Source organism: Macaca nemestrina, chromosome 1 (assembly GCF_043159975.1).
Source record: "Macaca nemestrina isolate mMacNem1 chromosome 1, mMacNem.hap1, whole genome shotgun sequence".
Taxonomy (NCBI): domain Eukaryota; kingdom Metazoa; phylum Chordata; class Mammalia; order Primates; family Cercopithecidae; genus Macaca; species Macaca nemestrina.
The window spans coordinates 84860146-84882321 of NC_092125.1; the positions used below are offsets into that span (position 1 = coordinate 84860146).

The 22176-nt window shown below is 48.9% G+C and overlaps 1 protein-coding gene across 1 annotated transcript in view; it reads left to right on the plus strand.

Annotated features, from left to right (window-relative positions):
• The window catches only part of LOC105478626 (stum, mechanosensory transduction mediator homolog), a 64107-nt gene extending 56410 nt beyond the window's left edge, over positions 1 to 7697 (plus strand). The window contains exon 3 of the mRNA XM_024791963.2: positions 486 to 7697. Coding sequence (XP_024647731.1) covers positions 486 to 520 — 35 coding nt within the window. The 3' untranslated portion in view covers positions 521 to 7697. The remainder of the gene's footprint in view (positions 1 to 485) is intronic.
• Positions 7698 to 22176: the final 14479 nt, after the last annotated feature.

Consider the following 22176-nt stretch of genomic DNA (forward strand, 5'->3'; position numbering starts at 1 on the left):
TTCAGGCGCCTTTTCCTGCTGTAATGGTCCAGCAGGTTGGAAGAATACAGGGATAGCTGCTCCCCTCTGTATGCCATCTTTCTCCTTTCTTCCTCCTCTCCATCCACCCATAGCAGATTCTTAACCCTCAGGGAAGCCTGCCTGGCACCTGCTCCCAAGGCTCTGCATTGGGAAATCACACCAGACCAGTCTATGAGTGGCTTCCAGATGTGGGTTCAGGAGCACATCGTTAGCCTTTTAACTCCCACCCCAAATGCCAGCCCGACAAACATTCCCAGTAGACCCAGTACTCCACACTTCCTGATTATTTTGTTTCTCATTAGAAAGCCAAAGCCCTTGGGAAAAGCTGTGCTCTAATGGTAGCAGTCATTTATACCTTAGTATAAACAAGGCCTCCTGTGTGCATTCTGGGCTAGGGGCACCTCCTGGAGAAATCCTGAAGGAAGCAGGTGTCTAACCATCTCTCCTTTGCTTCTTCCTCACAGGCTACAAGGAGCAGGGCATCCCACAGCAGCTGTGAGCCCACGGGAGCCGCTGGGGAGATCCAGGGGGGCCCTGTGAGGGCTGCACCAGGCAGCTTTGGGCACAAGGACCTTTACATGTTCTCTTCTGCCATTTTCTGGACTGGGGGTGGAAAGGGGGTATTTTTAAAAATATTATTTATTTTGAAAACGCATCTGCTTTTCTCAGCAGGTTGTGAGGCCTGCCAGCCCCTCCCGCTCCGGAAAGCACTGTGGGCGCAGGCACCAGAGCATCAGAGAGCGGGGTGGAGATGAGAACGCCCACAGAGAGGCTGGGATGCTCCAGCAGGCTCCAACCGGCCTTGCTGTACCCACTGCCCACTGCAAGGGCACGCCACAGCAGCTGGGCCGGGCCACACCAGGCCCTGTCTGGGTGAGCAGGGGCTCACCAAGGGGACAGGACCGTGGTAGACCCGTCCTCTGGGACCCCACCCGCCTCAAAATCTGGTGCCCTCAAATCTGAGTGTTTACTGTGTGGTCTCCTGGGGGCAGCACCAGGGTGGGGGTAAGGATGGCCAGGCTCCACTCTAGTGTGGAAAGGCCCACTGTGCCCAGAGCCGGCCTGAGACCAGTCCCACAGGCGTCTCCTGGGCCTGCCTCCCTGACCGCACCCCTGCCTCCTCGCAGCTGAAATCTAAGGGCTGGGTGTGTCGTGACCTGTGTTTTCCTGGGAAGGAGAGGAGTGGCTCCTTCCCTGGGGTGAAACTGCCAGAACTGCCAGATGTTTATATACAAAATTATTAGACCGAAGCAGGAGTGGGCAGACTAGCAGTCTTTCGCCCAATACTTAAAAGCATTTCTGGCCCACATTCCTTTTTCTGAAGTCATTGGGGCCAGATGTGTCTCTCAATTGAGAAATGTTAGATTTGAGAAGGACAATGCGATCCATTTATTGTACGCTTTCTAACTTCCCGGCAGAGTGTGGAACATCCCGCCTACCATCAGGCACGTGAATATTTCTGCGGAGAAACATGTGACTAGTCCCATCAATTGGGATCTATACAAACTGTAAATAGCCTCACCTCAGTTCAGTCTAATTTTGCCACTAAGTAACTTAGGGAAAAACTTACCATTTGAGAGCTTTTGGGATTTCAGAATTGCAAGAACAATTGTATGGGGTTGTGGACCTGGATCTGCAAACAGATGTGTTAGGAGGGTGAAATTGTCGGCATTACACAGGGACTCCTTCGGTTGCCAAGGGACCACAGGCCTCTTTAAGGAGCCCCTCTGTAAGTGATTGGGACAGGGCTAGATCCCTAATGGGGCCGGGAGTGGGGAGAATCTAGCAGAAGTTGTCCAGACTACTGTGGATCAAGTATCAATCAAGAGAAATCATACTAAGAGGATGGACACTTACATATCTGTTCCCTTTCCTTTCCTTTTCATTCTAACATAGGAAATGCTAACAGGTGGAGCTGGCCCAAAGTCAAGCTTCTGACTCCACTTGACACAGTGCCATTGGGCGTGTCCCTCTTTGAAGGGCTTGTTTGTCTATCAGAGACTCTGTCAGAACTCCCTGAGGGCGGGAGAAGGGATTTTGCTAGATCAAAGTGCTTGGGAAGCAGTGGCCACCATTCTGGGGGTTTCAGCCCACCTAACCCATCCACTGGGCTTTCTAATCATAGTCCTGCCTGAGGAGCGGGCCCTGCCACCCACCCCTCAGCATGGATCCCTTAGCTACTATTCGTCTTCCATTGCCACCTGGGGCTGGGCTGCTGTTTTTGAACACCTGGCAGTGTCTGTCGTGTCCTGTCCTCTCTTCTTACAGACCCCAACCCAGGCCTTTGCCTTCTTCTCTCCTGTTTGGAAGCCTCTGTGTCTTCAAGGTGTGGGATCAGATTTGGTTTTCTCTAAAAAGCTAGAACCTTCTGCTGTGTGCAGCGGGCATCCTCCAGGCTGGTGCTCGCTGCTCTTGAGGAAGCTGTGTCAGAACGGAGCCGCCCCTCTACTCAGATAAAATAGCTTCAGCTGCAGGAAGCCGCCCCCTCCCATGTCCACCAGCCCACAGCCCTTCACCCCACACCGCCCCCAGAGTTTGCCCGACACCCCCTGAGTGATGACAGGTCTCAGGAGGGGCCGCCCCCACACATGGGAAGGAGCAGCTTATTTTCCCGGCTTGGGCTGGGGGCGGCTGCTGAGGGGGTGAAGAAGAGATAGCAATTTATGTCGCATGTTTAGTGACACAATCCAGACGCAGGTGGGACTTTCTTGAGTGGCAGGTGTCACCCTGGGTCCCGTGTGGGACGGCTTAATACAAGGGTTTGTTTGTGTGCGTGGAGGGCCATTGTGCCCCCAGATCCTCCTGTCCCCTGAGGGCTGTGTCTCTAAACCTGGGAACACATCAGCCTCAGGAGGAGGCCCCTTTCCGCGTAACTGATGTGTAGGAGAAGCCAAGAGGCCCCTGCCTGTCTCCTGAATGAAGCTGTGAGGGTTGCCACGTGGGCGGGACCAGTTCAGAATAGCGCCCCCGCCCCTCTAAATTAGACTGTGGTCTCCAGCATGATCATCTTCAGTAGGTAAGGGACAGTGGCTGATTTACTCCAAGTAGTTCCAGCTGGCCACTCAGACCAGGGCCAGAGTTAACTTCTCAAGCACCAGCCAGCTGAAAATTAGGGTTCTCATGCCAGCAAGTGCTTGGTTGACACACAGTCCTTTGGTGACAAAGTTGGGCTTTGCCTGGATAGTGCAGACAAGGCTGCTGGTTCAGAAGCTGCAGGGCACATTCCAGGTTGGGGCCTTTTGTCCGTTGGAATTCAATAGGACGCTCCCTGGCTGTGGGTGTTTAGGGCAGGAATCACAGGCTTGCAGAGAACATCAGAGGCAATGAGATGCTCCCAGTACCCAACTGTGACACGGGGATCAGGGTGGCCATTCCCTTGGGTCAGAGTGGGAACCTAAAGCCAGAGTGAGCTGTGGGTAGCCTGGGTGTGTCCTGCGGATGGTGGAGACTGTTGATTTGGATGTTAAGCTCTGAGTCAGTTTTAGAACCAAGGACCTCAGGCTGAGAAGGCCAGATCCCCATGGGAGTGGCAGGATTCTGATGGCTCCTGGCTGTGGTCCCGGCCCCCGGCCCACGCCTAATGCTGGGGCTGCAGAGCTCTGCTGCCAGCGCCCACTCCAGCCAGCCACGCTGCTGGCCCTGCTATGGTAAGGAAGGGGCAGGCAGCATGGTTCCCACCCTCAGTTGCCCCAGACCCACACATCCAGCCCCAAGAGCAGCCTCACCCAGGCACAGTGCAGGGCATTTTAGCTTCTGGGAGGGGAGATGCCTTTGTGAGTTTCACATGTCAGAGCAGAAGCTCCAGGAGAGAGTAAGCCGTGTGCCCCAAAACACTCGGCTCCTATGTGGCAGGACGGGCAAGTGGCCAGGTTGGGCCGCCCTCACAGCCTGTGCCATCCACACACTCGTTACAGCACTCCCAGAAGAAGGAGCAGAATTGCAGGCAGCCCAGAGCAGTCCTGTGGAGGGGTCCTTGCCCCTCAGGAGTAATAGGGTGATTATGTTACACGTTTAGTGACATAATCCCACCTGCATCTGGATTGTGTCACTAAACATGGGACGTAAATTACCATCTCTTCTCCATCCCCTCAGCAGCCGCCCCTACCCCAAGCCAGGAAAATAAGCTTCTCCCTCCCATCTGTGGGGGCGGCCCCCTCCTGAGACCTGTCATCACTCAGGGGGAGTTGGGCAAAACCTCCTGGGAAGGTCTCCACCCTGCCCCACAAGGCTCCATACTCCCACCTGCCTGGGCAGCCCTCACACCCATGCTCCCTCCTTTAGGCAGGCCCAGAAGGGTGCCCCTTCCTGCGGGTGTCGGGGAATGGTGGCAGAGAGAGAGCTGGTAGTAGGAGCTTCCCCATCCTAATGCGGAGGACCAAGTTGCCCACTCTCCCAGCCCGGGGCTCCAGCCATGCTGGCACAGGCATCTCAGAGGTGTGAGATAAACTCCGCCTCATGCAGGACGCCCAGGGCTCGGGAGCAGTAAGGAGGATGCTGCAAAAAGGAACTGCAGAAAGAAAAAAAAGCCGCATGGTTAACTTTTCCCCAGGAGGGCAAAGGGGCCCAGCTCTCAAAAAGAAAAGCCAGGCACAGACCCCAACACCAAGTGTAAGGCAGCGCAAAGCGGGGCTGAAACCTCAGGACCGGGGTCAAAGGCTTTCCGAAGGCCCGAGGTCCTTGAGGAGGAGGGGAAGCTAAGAGGGCCTTGGTCCTTCTGCACCAGTGTGGCTCTTTAAAATACAAAACACCCCTGAAGCCAAAAACCCTGAAACCTGTTCTTTAGCTAACCCCTTCCCTGCCCAAAGGCCTGCAATTCCGAGAATTCACTTCAGTTTTGCCAGGATCCAACCCCTGGGCCTGAGGGTGGACAGCCTGGCCTCCTCAGAGTCCCTTCTAGGCTCCTGCGCCCACTTTAGGTTTTAATTGCATTGGCTGTTTCTTATGGTGTTAGTGAATTTTGCAAAGAAAGCCCAGAGCATTGCACAAATGTTTGGGGTCAGTGTCATTTAAATGGAAGTTCCCCAATAGTGGCTGAAAGCAGAGTTTACTGTTATTCCTCCCTCTTGCTGGCTTTGTTGGAGGGTTTTTACTGGAGGGATTGGAAGTGGGAGAGCACTTTTAAAGTGCACCCCAGCCCCCGCACCCCAGCTGCACCTAAGCTCCCCAGAGACCATGACCTTGTATGTGGCTGGAGGCCTCCGGCTTAGGATGCAGCCTGAGGCCTTTGCTGCCAACCCTCCCAGGAAAGAAGCCGGGCCTCAGGCTGAAGAAATACAGGGTTTCCTCTCCAGAGGGTTCAGTGAGCACTCAGGTAGTGGCCTCGGGCAGTCCTCACCAGGGGAACATCTCTATGCTTTGCATTAATTCGTCAGCAAGCGCTCAGTGAGAGCTAAAGTGGGCCTGGTGGTCCTGTGCTTAGAAAGGATGCCCTCACCTCCACAATCCTGCCGTCCCATCCTCCACAGGTGAAGCTGCAAGGTGAGCAGAGGCAGGTGTGGGGACGTACTCCTCCAGGACAGGACTGCCCCTTCTGCCTCCAGAGACCTCTGTGCACTGGGTTTAGGGATGAGATGCCAGCCTAGTCAGGGGAGATGACTGTGGTCCTTCTGACTGGCTTGGATCTTTAAAATAATCACAAAAAAGCTCAGCCTGAGCAGATGGGTGTGAGGCTCAGGGGCTTGTGTTTTTCATCAGTTTTCTTCCCGCAAGATTCTTAGAGCTGGATGTTCACGGGATCATGGGGGCATGGTCACGCTCAGACAGTCATGCACCGGCCCTAAATCCCAGGCCATGCAGAGAAAGGAAGAATCCCAACCAGAGTGACCCCAAATGTCCCCTTGTGGCCCAGGAGTGAGTTCTGGCCTGAGTGCTATTATGACTGCTGGCGTCTCTCCAACTGCCTCTCACCTCAGTTTACCCATCTATAGGTTAGGAACAAAGAAGGGCTCAGGCAGCCATCGTTTCCCCATTTCTGTCAGAGCCAAGGGCTTGGAGGGCCAGCCCCATCCGGGCAAGGGCTGTCCTCTCCTGCCCAGGCCTCGCCTTCTCGCTGAGGCTGGCAAGATTCTAGCTGAACAGAAACACTGGCCCCCAATTCCACTCTCCCCTCCTGATGCTACCACAGAGGGCAGAAAGGTGCCCTGTAGCGTCCACCGTGTGTGTGTCCTGAGTCTCCAGTGTAAGTCATCTGGATTTGCATTTAGCGGGGAACCTCGGCCCCCAACCCTTCTCCCTCTCTGCCTGAATTTGCCAAAATGCCAACCATCCAGGCAGGTGTGGATGCCACAGTCCATCCCCATTGCATTGCACCCCCACATGGACAGAGGCATACATTCACACACATTCCCAGCGCCTTTGACTGCTGGGGGAAGCAGGCTGGGGTCTGCCTGGAGCCTCAGGATTGGGACTTATATCCAAAGGAGCCCACACCCCCTCTTCCGGGATGGGCGCTGGTTGGCAGCACTTTTTGCCTTCATCACACCCCTGACCCCTGCCCAGACCACACGCACACGCTGTTTCCTGTCTCCAGGACCCTGACCTGTGGATCTCTTCCTCCCATGCACTCCTAGGGTGAGTGGGCTCAGCACCAAACTTGGCTGTGCCCATTCCCCATGACCCCAGGTTGGCCTCCTGTGGGAAGGGGAAGGTGGACCTGAACAGAGGAGAGGGGCAGTGTTCCCACCCACCTGCCCCAGCACAGGAACCAGGGAGGAAAGAAGGGGGAGGGAGGTTCCATTCACTGTTTTCTGGGTTAGCACTTGATTGGATGTTTCAAGCAAGGGACAAAGTGATGGTGGTTGTATCAGGCTCCTCATGGGCACCGTCACCCCGGAAGGCCTGGGCACCCATGAGAACCTGTGGCCAGCCCTTTTCATCGGCTAAGTTCCCTGCTGTTGTGTGTGGTGTCGTTTTTTTAAAAACAACATATAAAAAAACAAAATAACTGGTTCTGTGTGTATCAACTTAATTTACATACAAATGAGTGTTGTGTTGTGATTTGCAGTGTTTTGACACCGTGATTGGCTTTGTTTGGGTCTCTCTTCTTTCTGTGAAATTAATTGCTGTGCGTTTTCACTGTTCTTAGAGAAGACTCTGAGCTCCTGGAGTTTTCTTGTCTCACTTCTACCCTGACCCGCTGGGAGCCTACCCCACCCCAGTCCAGCCATGAGGGTATTTCCAGCCTATTCCAATGACTGGAACCCTTCTTGGAAGAAAACGTCTAATGTCGGGGACCTAGGGACGCTTCCAGACTTGCCCTGTCTGGAACCCTGCAGCCTGGGGCCCAAGCCCGCCTGCAGCTCAACTTTCCCCTGCACCCTCAGGACCTAGCCCCACAGACCTTCCCTGGGAGCTGCTCAGGGGTCTCCACTGCGCCCTCTAGGGGCCAAGCAGGGTTCCAGATTCTCCAGCCTTCTGCCAGCTTTAAAACCCTTCACTCAAGCAGCATTGCTGTACATGCAATGAAAAACACCATATATGATAGTCAAAACCTGTGTACATATCTCCATGTACATATTTATACATACACACACCTTCCTATTATAAATATATAAAGCATGACATCTCTTTGGCATTCCAAGTTTGTGTTTTTTTAAATCCTTGGAAATACGACTTTGGAAACCTTTTTCTTCCTTTCCCTCTTTTCTATGTTGTAATAAACATTCCTGTGACCTTTCTGGTAGTTTATCAAATCCCTGTGTCCTCCCGTGTTCCGAATCGGACAGATCTCTGACTGGGACAACACGCCTTCATCCCACCTCTGCAGACTTTGCTATTGGTTTGCTTTGCATTATGAAGGCTGTCCTCCCCAAGGCAGGTCTTGTGTTCTTTCAGACCTTTTTCCCGAATTCCCCTTCTTCCGAAAGGCTTGTGCAAGTTACTCTTCAAACAGTCTCATCTTTGATAATCTGATCCCTTTGCAACCAGGAATTTGCGTGCTAAATCAAGCATCAGGCCCCAGATTGGGTTTACCAAGAATAAGTGTACAGATGCAGCTCATTTCCTGCTCTTAATTGTTAGACTGGTTGATGAGGGAAATGTGGGCAACATACATATTTGACAAAGACTTCTGAATAAATGAGAGTCTGGGTGAGAGTGGTTAGGAGAATGTATAACTACCTGTTCAGTTATAACGAAGGACAGGTGCACCTGGGAGAGAATTGCATCCACAACCCAGCCAATGCCTTCACTCATAATGGGATGAAGACCTACAGAACTTACCAATTTGTGGATAAGGAGAAATAAGTGTATTAGATGAATAAATCAGAATCCCAAAATCTCCTGACGGGCAGAGGCAATGTAACACAATGAAATCTAATAGCGTTCAATGAAAGAGTTGTGTTTGGCATGAAGAAAGCTCCGTGCTTTCCTTCATCCCTGGGGAGTTACTCAACAGGTGGCTCAGTGTTCATCATGGCCTGCTGGGGCTGACAACACAGGCCATCTGGTTTCAGATGCACCAGGAGCTGCAGGCCGGGGTCTGGAATGAAACCGCATCTGCGGCATTGCATTCAGTGCTGGGTGCCATGGGGGGGCGAGTGCTCTGACAACGAGTGTCCAGGTGTCATTCCTGTCACTCACACCCAAGGGAAGGGCCCCGCCCCACCTCCTGCCATTTTCTCAGGCCAGCCCAGCACCCTTAGGGTCCACTTACCTGGGGAGAGGCTGCAGTCTCAATGGCCTCGATGCTGCTGTTGTCCAAAAGAGTGAATCATCTTCAAAGCACAACCTTTGGTGAGACTTGAAGCTCTACTGCAATGGCCTCTCCAAGGCCCCAGAAATGGCATCTGTGCCTAAGGTTGACTTCAGTCGCTGCTAAGACCAGGATCTAAAGCCCAAGGCAGTACAATGACCCAAGGCACTCTCAGAGTTCCCCAGACACTCTAGGGAGCATTTTGTGATCATTTGCATTGTCCAAATACTCAATGTGCTCAGATTAAACCGGAATGCTCCTGGCTGGAGGATTCTTCCGCAGTCATTCAGCTTCAGAGGGGCTCACGAGAAGGCACAATGGGAGATAGAGTTAGCTCTCCTTCCAGCACTGCCAGGTGAAGGGAGGGAACCCTTTGCATGCACTAACATTCCCTCTCTTCTACCAGCACCAAGTCTCTTAACCTCAAGAAGGGTGACGTGTGTTGAGCCAGCCACTGCCTTTCTGCTGGGGGGTGAATAAGTGTTCCCTACCGACAGAGTTCTCCTCAACCCCAGAAGGAAAGGGCTGTGACAAACACGAAGGCATCTGCTCCCCACAACTCCCTACACCCTACACCCTAGGCCCTGGGAGAGGCTCATGCTTGCCAGTGGCAGTCACAGGAAGGGACACATGAGGATGTGCAGGGGACAAAGGGCTCGAGGAGGTGGGAAGGCAGTGCTTGGGTTTGAGGATGGGGTTGCCAATGCGTTCCTCAGAGGAGGAGTGGGGCCCAAACCTGGTGCAGTGAGAGTCCCAGGTGGGGGACCCCGGGAGGCAAATCAGTGCAGGCTGCATGTTGGGCCACCGAACCCAGAGGATGGGTCTTCATTCCCAAGAGGACCAAGATGAACATTTCTGGGCTCCTAATACCAAGTCAGACTCTGAGTAAAGCCTTAGGGAAGGGTCATGAGACCCAAGATTCAGTTTATATAGAACACGTCAGGAAAAACTTGGGGTGATAATGTTGCAGGACTTTTCCTTAGTTCAGCCATGAAAATTCAGGCTCACAGACAATTTGAATGGTGAGTGAGACAGGGTTTTATTGGGTGAAAAGGAAGAAAAGGGGGAAACGGAGTCTCGCTAGGCTGGAGTCCCTGCCAGAGCGCTTCCTGGGCACGGCTTGAGTACCAGGTTTCACACAGGAAAGAGGGGGCAAGGCTCCTCCCTGCTGCAAACATCATGAACTTCCTGAGGCTCCACCTCACTGTGCAGGCCGGCTGGAGTTTCTGCAGGGACCCCCTCCCACCTGGCTCTCTCATTTCCCCTCTAAAGACGTTCACCTAACTGCCCTTAGATGAAGGATAAGGATGAAGACCGATCTTAACAGCTTCCTGCTGACAGGGGGCATTGTTTTTGGGAAATGGCAGTCAGAGCTCCCTCAAATGCCTGACTAAGGCTTCCCAGCAGAAGAGGCCATCATCAGAGGCTCTGGTTGCATGACTGTTTGGAGTCGGAAGGCCTGAAGGCAAGAACAGACAAACAGGGTCATTGGAAAACATGTAGCAAAACAAAACAGGCCGGGCGCGGTGGCTCATGCCTGTAATCCCAGCACTTTGGGAGGCCGAGGTGGGTGGATCACCTGAGGTCAGGAGTTTGAGACCAGCCTGGCCAACGTGGTGAAAACCCCGTCTCTACTAAAAATGCAAAAATTAGCTGGGCGTGGTGGTGCACGCCTGTAATCCCAGCTACTCGGGAGGCTGAGGCAGCAGAATCACTTGAACCCGGGAGGCAGAGGTTGCAGTGAGCCGAGACCATGCCACTGCACTCCAGCCTGGGCAAAAAAAAAAAAAGGAAACAAAGGGAGGGGTAAGGACAGCTCAAAAATTCTGAGACCTTTTACCAGTTTGCACAGGGAGAGGGAGGCCAAAAGCCCGACTGGCAAAAACTGGACCCTTTTGCTAGCATGTTGGGCTTCTGAGTGCCCTTCCCCTGAGCCTAATCCTAAACCAAACAGTTTACGGTTTGGGAAATTAACTCCAGTTCGCAGGATGCACCTGAGGGAATCGTCCCATAGTACGGAGACACAATTACCTATCAGTGAAGAGAGGACAGAGGAAAAGAAAGGAAAAAAGAAGACACCTTTTAAAGGAGTCCCAGGGGTTCAGGGTACATTTGAAAGGGGTACAGACTGCAGATGAATGGCTACCCATCTGGAAAGAGGGGAGCAGGTGTCCCTGGTTCCCTTCTCTTCCTAGCAGATACTCGGAGTACATAAGAACGTCCTCTTTCCCTCTTCCATCATTGCATCCCCAAGTCCTGGTGACCTTGGCAGGTGCCACCATGAGTGCCAAAGGGGCTTGCACTCATGAAGCAGGGAAGGCCTAGAGAATAGGAATTATCTGCTCTCACCTATGCCTCTATCTCCTACTGTCAGTAGCCTTGGAGTTCCCTAGACCTCATTTATGACATAGATTTATCCATGAAACAGGAAGCTTGGGATTGGCTTAATTGGCAGGAATGAGCCACGCTCACCTGCACTGTGCCTTTTAACCTCTGTTGTCATTTGTCTCTGGATCCCTCAGATCCAGTTTTCCTTCCTAGGACTTTGACCCAAAGCTTGGAATTGAGTTTGGGACAAAAATGTGTCTCATGGGGTTGCATGGACTCCTTATCACAAGCCAAATGCTAAGGTGAAACTGTGGAATTGAGTCCTCCTCTAACAATGGAGAGAAAAAGATGTCTTGTGACACAACCAGATAACTGGTGGCTATAGTAATGCTTGTGAGGGTTTGGGTGCATGGTGCTTGGCTTTGGTTAGCTTTCTTGGTCTTACTTTCCCAAAAAGGAAACCTCCAAGTGATAGGCATCCTATTTATTCCAATCACCTGGCAGGACTTGCAGGATAATTGCTCAGAGTTAGAATATTGATCCAGATTTCTACATTATCCATGCCTTTTTTCTTTCTGAGCTGCAGCTGGAGATTGCTGGTTGGTTCACAGGAGCAAGCAGGGTTAGTCTAAAATGTAGGTGAAAACTTAAAAACAACCAATGAGTTTAGAATTTAATGACAAATGTATAATAAGTTTTGAAACATGATTTCTCTCTCTCCAGTCCTCATTTTTGTTAAAAAAAAATCATAGGACTGAATGGTTTGCAAAATAGACTTTAGTCTTACACTTGGCCTGATTAATTGCATAAAGTGCAGCAAGAATAATTATTTCTACATAGGCCTTTTGGATTGGCTTTGATGCGAGTTTGTTCCACAAGGAATCTCAGACAAGACCTTTTAAAGCTAAGCCCAACCATGGGTTTGTATCCTCAAACAACTGTGAATTCACCTTAAGGTCCCAAGATAAACTTGGAGCTCCGGGACCTGTTAGAAAGTGACATTCTTTCTTCCTGAAAAGAATCAAAACAAAACATCCAGGGTAGTTACAGTTAGAAACACAATTGACACAGTTTGGTTATCTTCGTGGTTTACAATAACTTAAAACACCAACCTTAATTATGATTGATAGCATATACTCAGACATTAGAATCTTAGAAATCCCATACAATTTTGGAACATATATCAGTATTCACAAAAGTATAACCTAAAGAAGACTGAAAATCATTTTGGCAATCCCAGGTACCTAAACATGCCAAATAATCCTGTTTACTTCTTTTTTGGGATGTTTCAGGGGACCTCTGAACCATCTGAAAAGCCAGGTATCAGAAAAGACAATTTTGAAACTTAAGTTTGATTTCGAGAAGCCTTTTAAATACATTTAAAGCACCTGATACTGTGAAATAGAGTTCCAGATTACCACAAACTATTTATTTTCTCAAAATGATGACTCAGAAATTTTAAAGAAGCAAAAGCTTTTTATAACCCTTTTACATTTAGTCAATATGTTCACACAGAGAACCTCTTCTGCAAGATTAATTTCCACAGCTTTTCCACCACTTGTTTGAACCTTCAGCTTTCCCCATCTAACTCAAAATAATCCTTTAACCCTAGGCAAATGTGTACATGTCCATGTCTTCTTATAACCTTTTACATAAAAATCACATTTTACTCTTCTTACACCCCTTGCATGTAAATCTATTTTTGGTAGTTTCAATTACATGTCATAATTGTAACTCCTAGCAATTTTTAACTTTAAGGTAAAACTTGGTAAGTTGAATTGTGTGCTAACTGCAGTCAAGGTTTGCCGTCTTAGTTAAGGGCCTGGTTAGTTCCATATGTCCCCAAGCCTTACCAGTTATGAAGCCGGCAAGTCAAATAGTTCTCAAAACCCAAAAAGCAGTTCATAACCTGAAAACACTTAGCAAACTTTAATTATCTTAATAATCTTCACAGCTGTTTTTATTTCTCAAAGATTAAAGTCACATGAACTGAAAGGTACCACAGATTTTATATTCCCTTTGAAAAATATTTGATCCAGGCTGGCGCGATGGCTCATGCCTGTAATCCCAGCACTTTGGGAGGCTGAGGTGGGCAGATCACCTGAGGTCAGGAGTTCGAGACCAGCCTGGCCAACATGGTGAAGCCCCATCTCTACTAAAAATACAAAAAAAAAAAAAATGAGCTGGGCGTGGTGGTATGCTCCTATAATCCCAGCTACTCAGGAGGCTGAGACAGGAGAATCGCTCGAACCCGGAGGTGGAGGTTGCAGTGAGCCAAGATCGCGCCACTGCTCTCCAGCCTGGGCAACAAGAGCAAAACTCCATCTCAAAAAATAAAAATAAAAAAAGTTTTGATCCAAGCGCTCTTTTTTAGGCCAAATTAATTAGAGCTCTTTTTACAGACATCACACACGGTACATACACAGACAGGCACAAGAAAACCCCGTTGCTGGGTGGGACCCTTTAAGGGACAGGACAAGGAGAACATGAAGATACCAACCAGAGACGGTCATCCCCTAAGGCAGGATTGTTAAAGCCTTGCCAAGAGGTTACTGGCCATGCCCCAGCATGCAAAACAAGATGGAGGCTTGCAGCACAAACCCTACAGACTTGCAAAGCACATCAGATTGGCCACAGCCCAACATTAGCCCCACAAATCCTTTTTCATAATTAAAGCTTTACAGAGAATATAAACAGGGATTCTTATCATTCCTAACCTAGCAAAATGTCTTCTAGAAAGAAGAAAAAAAAAAAAAAAAAAAAAACTTGCTTAAACTTAACTGCTGACGGGGTGGAGAAGAGGAAAGAAAAAAGGTTTAAAAATCCCGGGGGAAGAACCTCTTATTCTTATTCTTATACTTATACAAGTGGTTCCTCCATCAGGGAGAAAAGTTTACTGCCCAGTGAAGCTGAACCCCCTGGCTGGGGAAGGGGAAGGCTGCTGTGGTGGTGCATGGCTTGGAACAAGCCAGCCAGCCGTTTGGGACCCTTGGGCCATGCATCCCAGCTCCTACACAGAGGGGAGAGGGAGCAAGGAGCCCCCGCCGGCCTGTCCTTCCCCCAAAAGTAAGGAGAGGACCTTTCTCCCGACCCTCGGGAGCCCCCCGGGTTTGGGGGCATGTTTGGCCGACCCTCAAAAGTTGGAGGATTAAAACCCTTAGGAGCAACAGTGGGAGGTTTTGAGTCTCCATTTCACTCACCACTTCTCGAGCCCCCAAATGGGGCGCCAAAACTTTTGCAGGACTTTTCCTTAGTTCAGTTAAAGATGGGGTTCTTTGTCCCATGGCCAGGAAAATTCAGGCTTGCAGACGATTTGAATGGTGAGTGAGACAGGGTTTTATTGGATGCAAAGGAAGAAAAGGGGGAACCAGGGAGTCGCAATACACGGAATCCCTGCTAGAGCGCTTCTGCCACAGCTTGAATCTCAGGTTCCATCTAGGAAGACGAGGGGCCAGGCTCCTCTGTTGCAAACATCCTGAACTTCCTGAGCCCCCACTTCAGTGGGCAGGCTGGTTGGAGTTTCTGCAGGAGCTCCCTCCTATCTGGCCATCTCAATAATAATAATAACGGTTGCCATTTGTGTCATGACATATGTTTACAAAGCACTTTCCTCCATCAAGAAGAGATTCCAACTGAACCTGCATTTATTGAGTGTCTACCACATTCCAGGATATTCATCTGTGCTATTTTATCTTCCCAAATAGATAAGATGGTTGAGACTATTGTCTCATTAATATCTGAAGACACAGGCTAAAAGAAGTTAAGCAACTTGTCCAAAGACTCACAGCTGGGTAGTGGTGGAGCCACTGCTATCCAGTCTCATGTCCCATGGGGCTTCTCAGTCAGGGATTCTTCCTCCTCTCCCTTCTTGAAAGACACCTTCTTGAATCCCCGACCAAAGATGCTTCTAGAAATGGAGTTGAGGTTTCTTGGCCCCCTGTGAGGAGAGGATTAAGCGGCCCTTTCACATGGAGCATCACCTGCTGCCCTAAGTACCTGCTCTGGGCATGTGGATGGACCTGCCTGAGGTAATAGGGCGACGGCAAGAGTGGAAAGCAGGCACATTCACTGAGCCAGGGGGCCTGGATCTTCCTTCCTTCATGCCCATGATCAAGAACCAGAAGGAGGGACAAGAGGAGCTGGACTCCCTCCATGTATGCATAGCTGGGGAGCTAGGACAGAAGTGCCACCCCCAGCCCAGCCCAGCCCTCACGTTTCCTCACTGCCTGCTAGAGACACACAAAGCTGAAAGTGTCAATTCAGCCACCACAATGTCACTCAACCAAAGCAATGATGAGCCTTTGCCCAGGAAGCAGCAGGCTGGGCTGCTCCTTGAGCAGGGTGGGCGTGTTCCCTGAATGGAGCTCCCCTCCCCAGGCCCTACCCCTGCCCCCAGCCAGCAGGCAACCCCTGAGGTGCTGGGATGAAAAACTGCCCAGGGGTGGGTGGCTGTCAGCTGGGTCATGCAGACCTTCTCACACAGTGGCTGCTAGGGACTGAATTGTGCCCCCTCCTAGTTGTTGAAGTCCTAATTCCCAGGACCTCAGAATGTGACTGTATTTGGAGACAGGCTTTCTAAAGAGATAGTTCAGTTAAAATAATGTCATTAGGATGGCCCTAATCCTGCATGATTGGTCCTTATAGGAAGAGATGATACTTGGGAGGCTGAGGCAGGAAGATCACTTGAGTCCAGGAGTTTGAGTCCTGCCTGGGCAACATAGAGAGACCCTGTCTCTGAAAAAAAAGAAAGAGAGAAGAGATTAGGACACAGACATACACAGCACACAGATAAAAGACCAGGCCAGGTGCAGTGGCTCATGCCCATAATTCTAGCACTGTGGGAGGCTAAGGCAGGAAGATCACTTGAGGCCAGGAGTTTGAGACCAGCCTGGGCAGCATAGCAAGACCCCATCTCTAAAATATATATTTTTAAATTATCCAGGCATGATGGCACATACCTGTAAGTTCCCAACTACTTAAGGAGCTGAGGTGGGTGGATCTCTTGAGCCCAGGAGTTCGAGGCTGCAGTGAGCCATGATCACACCACTGCACTCCAGCCTGGGTGACATATAGCATAAGACTCTGCCCAAAAAAACAAAAAACAAACAAAAACAAACAAACGAACAAACAAAAACCATGAGGAGACATAGAGAGAAAACAGCCATCTACAAGCCAAGGAGAGAGGCTTCAGAAGGAACCGACTCTGCCTACAACTTGATCTCGGACTTCTGGCCTACAGAGCTGTGACAAAATAAACTTCTATTGTTTACGCCACCCAGCCTGTGATTCTGTGTTGTGGCAGCCCTAGCTAACTAACACAATGATGTGACATAGGGATTGCTGAGATGTTCACTTGGCAGGCAGCAGGAGGAGAGGGGGATCCCCAAAGCAAGATAAGACACAACATGGCAAGTCACCTGAATGTGGTGGTGCATTCACGGCTCAGGGCAACAGTTTCTCCTGTGCCCTGGGTTGCCTCAGATACTTCTAGAGCCCAACTGCTTTCTGGTTGTTGGGAGGCATGGCTGTGCACCTGCTCCTGGGACCCTCACCCCTGCCCGTATCCTTGGGATAACCTGGAGACCTGAGTGGCAGGGGAGGCATCGTCCTCATTGGGACATGACTGGCTTGTGACTAGCCCCTTGGGCTGGTGCCTCCTGTGTCTGCTGGACCTGGAGTTCAGGGCCCTCAAAAGGGACTTAGTCTGGGAGAGTTCTCAGAGGAAGACGAGGAGGCCTATCTTTGCTCAGAGCAGGAGCCTACAGCTGTCTCGCAGTCAGAGGGGTGGATATTTATATTTTCATCAAAAATAGCTATGCTAAAAACAAAAAACAAAAAAACTCTAGAAAGCAAAGAAACTTCTCAAACTAAGAATGCCATTAATAGAAGAAATAAGCACTTTCAAACTCCCAGAAGCTACCCCATCTTCTGAGGTTCCAAACCAGGAGGGGAGCCCCGGAAGCCAGGGGATAGAGGATCCACCTCTGCTGTTGGCCTCTGGGAAAACTCGAAACCCATCCAGAATCCTTTAAAAAAGCCGAGGTAGTGATGTATGGAATTTATTACAAAGAAATCCATGTTGTTGCTTTGAGCACCCAGTTCTCCAGCATGATGGTGTCCCCACAGTCTGCACCTGCTGTCCCCTGAGTGGGATACAACCCTTCACACTTCCCCACCCAAACCTTGCCTGGCTTCCAGGTCCAGCCCAAGAGCCATGTCCACCGGCGTGAGACAAAGCTGGTCTCTGCCCTCCACCCCGTAATCCAAGAGCCAGTTCCTCCCTCATGAGCCCCATAGGGTTCTTGGGGAGGCTGCCAGTCCCAGAGCCCACCCCTCCCTGAGCAAAGGTGGTCCTGTGGCCTCAGCCAGGCCAATAGCATGTCCTTCTCATTGAGCTAATATGGAATGAACAGGATCTTCAATGAGATCTTTCTAACTGGTATTATGGGAAAATGATTTTTCCTCCTGAAGCTACCCATAACCAAGGTTCCCACCTCATAAAGCAAGAGGCCAGCATGCACAGGAGAGCAGAGATGAGAGATGGAGGGAGAATGTCTCATGCTGTCATCCCCAAGGCCAGTGCTATCCCTGTTCCACCCAGAGTTTAATTGCAAGAGCTACCTGCTCCTCCCTCCACAATTTTGAAAACTGACATCTGAAGAAGATTGAGTCTCCTCATTCATGACCATAATTTATCACCCCATATATTTAGCCCCCCTTTGATTTCTTTCATCAACATTATAGTTTTCAGCATAGAGATTCTACACATATTTTGTTAGACGTATACCTAAGTATTTTATGGTTTGGGATGCTATTTATTATACATAATATTGTCCTGAAAATATCAATATCCATTTGTTCATTGCTGGTATATAGAAATATGATTGATTTTTGTGTATTTACCTTGTATCCTGCAACCTTGCAAAGCTTGCTTGTTTTAGTTGCTTTTTTTTTTTTTTTTGTACAATTCTTTTGGATTTTCTAAGTAGACCATAATGCCATCTAAAAATAGAGAAAATTTTACTTTTTCCTTTACAATATGTATTTTTCATAAAAAGTTCTTTTCCTTGTCTTATTTCAGTGGATAGAACCTCCAGTACAATGTTGAATAGGAGTGGTGAGGGGAAATATGTTTTCCTTGTTCCAATTAGGAGGAAAAGAGTTAATCTTTCACCATTAAGTATAATGGCAAATGCAAGTGTTCTTGCTTTTGTTTTTTGTAGAAACTCTTAGCGTATTAAGGAATGTCCTATCCCTAATTCATTGACATTATTACCATGAATGTTGCATTTTTAAAAATACATTTTCTGCATTTATTAATATCATATGTATTTTTTAAACAGTTGATATGATGAATTACATTGATTAATTTTCAAATCTGGAACAGTTTTATATCCCTAGGATAAAGTCTATGTAGTCATAAGTTGTTATCCTTATTACATATTGCTGGATGTGATTTGCTGATATTTTGTTAAAATTTTTTATTTCTATGTTCATGAAAGATACTGGTCTGTCATTTTCTTATAACATGTTTGTCTGGTTTTGGTATTAGGATAGTGCTGACCTCATAAAATGGATTGGAAAGTGTTTCCCGCCTTCTACTTTCTGGAAAAATTAGTATAGAATCATATAGAGAATTATGAATAAGAACTTTTTATGAAAAATACATATTGCAAAGGAAAAAGTAAAATTTTCTCTATTTTTAGATGGCATTATGGTCTACTTAGAAAATCCAAAAGAATTATACAAAAAAAAAAAAAAAAAAGCAACTAAAACAAGCAATTAGTAGAATTTATCAGTGAAGTCATCTGGCCCTGGTGTTTTTTCTGTGGAAAGATTTTTGACAATAAGTTCATCTTCTTTAATAAATACAAAACTATGCAATTTATGGATTTCTTTTTGAGTGAATTTTGGTAGTTTGTGTCTTTGTCCATTTTATCTGAATTGTTAAATTTGTGAGCATAAAATTGTGTCTAATATATCTTTATCATTCTTTTTAGGGTTACACTGTTATTCTTATTGATAGTTACCATAATCAATTTTAGAATATTGCACCACCCTAAAAAGAAACCCCATACCAATTAGCAGCTCCTCCTCATTTCCTCACAACCCCCCAGGCCTAGGCAACCACTAATCTGCTTTCTGCCTCTGTGGATTTGCTTATTCTGGACATTTAATACAAATGAAGTCATACAACATGTGGTCTGGATCTGTTGTGTCTGGTTTCTTTCACTAGCATAATGAGTTTTAAGTTCATCCATATTGTAGGATGTATCAACGTTTCATTTCTTATAATTCCCAGATGATATTCAATTGTATGCATATACCAGTTTTATCTATCCATTCGTTAATCATCAGATATTTGGGTTGTTTTCACTTTTAGTCTATTATGAATAATGCTGCTAGGAACATTTGTATTCAAGTTTTTGTGTGAACATATATTTTCATTTCTCTTTGGTATATATCTAATAGTAGAATTGCTGGATCACATGGTAATTCTGTGTTTAACCTATTGAGGAACTGCAAGACTGTTTTCCAAAATGACTGCACCATTTTATATTCCCACCAGCAGTGTATAAAGTTCCAAGTTCTCCACATCCTGGCCAACACATTGAATTATCTTGGCACCCTTGTCAAAAGTCAATTGAACATAAATGTGAGGAATTATTTTTGGATCCTCAATTCTATCCCATAAGGATATATGTTGGTCTATATGTATATCCTTATGCCAGTACCACTTGATTACTGTAGCTTTGTAGTAAATTTTGAACCAGGAAATGTAAGTCCTCCAACTTTCTTCTCTTTTCAAGATTGTCTTGGCCATTCTGGGTCTTTTTGTTTCCTCGTGAATTTTAAAAACAGTTTGTCAATTTCTGCAGTAAAGCCATCTGGGATTTTGATAGAGATTATATCAGATTTGTAAGTCAATTTGACATATATTGCCATTTTCTAACAATATTGCATCTTCCAATCCATGAACATGGGATATCTTTTCATTATTTAGGTCTTCTTTACTTTCTTTCAGTAATGTTGTATAGTTTTCAAAGGTAAGTTTTGCACTTCTTCTGTTATATTTAGTTCTAACTAACAACTTCATTTAAAGAATACTTAACGCCATTTTATCACAAATTCTTCCTACAAATACAAAAGGAGGAAACGCTTGCCTCCTGCAAGAAGGAACTGGCCTCTGCGGTCCTTGGGCCCATAATGATCTATCCAAGTCAGAGGGTCCACCCAGCACCCTCTGCGGAGCAACCTCTCATCCAGACCACTGGACCCTTGGCTCACTCTCACCTTTGCTCCTATTCTTTCCTTCTGGAGTTTTCTCATAGACCTGAGCAGGGCTGGAGACTCCTCAGCCCCCAGGTGGACCCGAGCACTGCTCTGCCTGCTCTGTTGCTCTATCCCAGCCACACAGAGGACATCAGCGGGGCTGATAACCCCCTACTTCAGTTGGTAACCCACACTCCAGTTGGCGACAGCCAGGAAGGCCCTCTCTTCTCTGGGTTCCCCAGACCCTCACATCAGGGGTTCATCATTGTGTCTCCCCCACCCCCTTCCTAGCCCTGGCAGGCAGGATGCAAGACAGGCAACATTCAAGCTCTCCCCACCCTCGGCAACTCCAGTGCTGAGATGTTTACCTGTGGGGGAGGGGAGAGGGGAAGGTATTTGAATGCAAAGAAAGCACAGAGAGGTCATTGAGCGCCACTGACAAAGCTCCCAGGAGGCACGGGGGCCTTCCCCAGCAATGAGTGAGGTGGCTCGGGGATACTCCCATCTGTGACAGTGTGCTGTGGTTTCTCGGGTCCTCTGAGCCTCTGAGTGCCTGTCTGACCCCCTCCTCCACCACCCAGGCTGCCTCAGGCCTGAGCCCCAGTCCCGACAGACGCGCAGGCCTCGGAAACTAACACCTGAGTAGACCCCAAAATCTCAAATGACAAATGCTGTTCTCAGAGACGACAATGTTTGGCGGCACAAGCCCGAGGGAGCTGGGCCTGGGGATTGCGAGGCCCCACACCAGCAGCAGGGGAGCTGCAAGCCCCCAGGCCCAGCAGGTGGCAGGAAGTGTGCGGGAAGGAGGTGGGGGAAGGCAGTGTTCCAGACAGCTTTGAGGCGGAGAACGTCGAGGAGGGTCTCTCGCTCTATTCTAGGAGCGCCAACAGAATTCCTGTCCACCCGTCTGGGCCCTCACCTTCCAGGTCCAGCACTCAGCCCGCAGGCCCCAGAACAGCCCATCCCTCCCTGCCCTCGGCACTCCTCTGCTCCCTGGCCCCGCGTTGTTTTCAGTACCGCTCGCCTCCGGTCGGTTCCCCGGATACCGGCCTCCCACTCCCCGGGACCCAGGTCCCGTTTCTTCCCTTAGATCGCACCCTGGGCCACTTTCTGGCTGCTCCAGGTGGTTCCTGGGGTGACCCGGGCTCGGGAGTGAGACCCAGAGGCCCCGACTGCGGGCTCCAGGGGAAGCCATGCACAGGAAATCCTTTGTGGCTGTGTAGGGAGGCCCTGCTGGACTTCAGGGCTGCCAGTCACCCAGAAGGTGCAGGGGGCTCCCTCCTTCAGGGTGCCATGAGCCTGAGGTTATCCCCATAGCACAGGGAGCGAGCCGAAGCTCAAAACCACAAGGCGCAGAGCGGCTCCAGGGCACCACATCACATAGCCGGTGTGAGTCTTCTCGCACAGGTCAGAAAAATGAGGCGGCCAAGAACTCGGGCAGGTGAGGGCCAGGGGCTCCCCGTGACCCCTCCATCCCTCCCTACCTTCCCATGAGACTATCTAGTGTCCGTAGGTCCACCTGCTCCAAGAAAATGGGAGTCCTCAGCTAGCTCTTCCCATGACCCATTCATGGGACTGCAATGAAAAGAGGCAGAAACGTCAGACACTGCACAATTTCATTCAGAACAAAACCATGCGAAACGAAACAATGAAACAATTCCTTCATCTTAACTTTTTCTTTTTCTTTTTCTTTTTAGACAGAGTCTCGCTTTGTCACCCATGCTGGAGTGCAGTGGTGCAATCTCAGCTCAATGCAACCTCCACCTCCCGGGTTCAAGCAATTCTCCTGCCTTAGCCTCCCAAGTAGCTGGGACTACAGGCACCCGCCACCACGCCCAGCTAATTTTTTTTTTTTTTTTTTT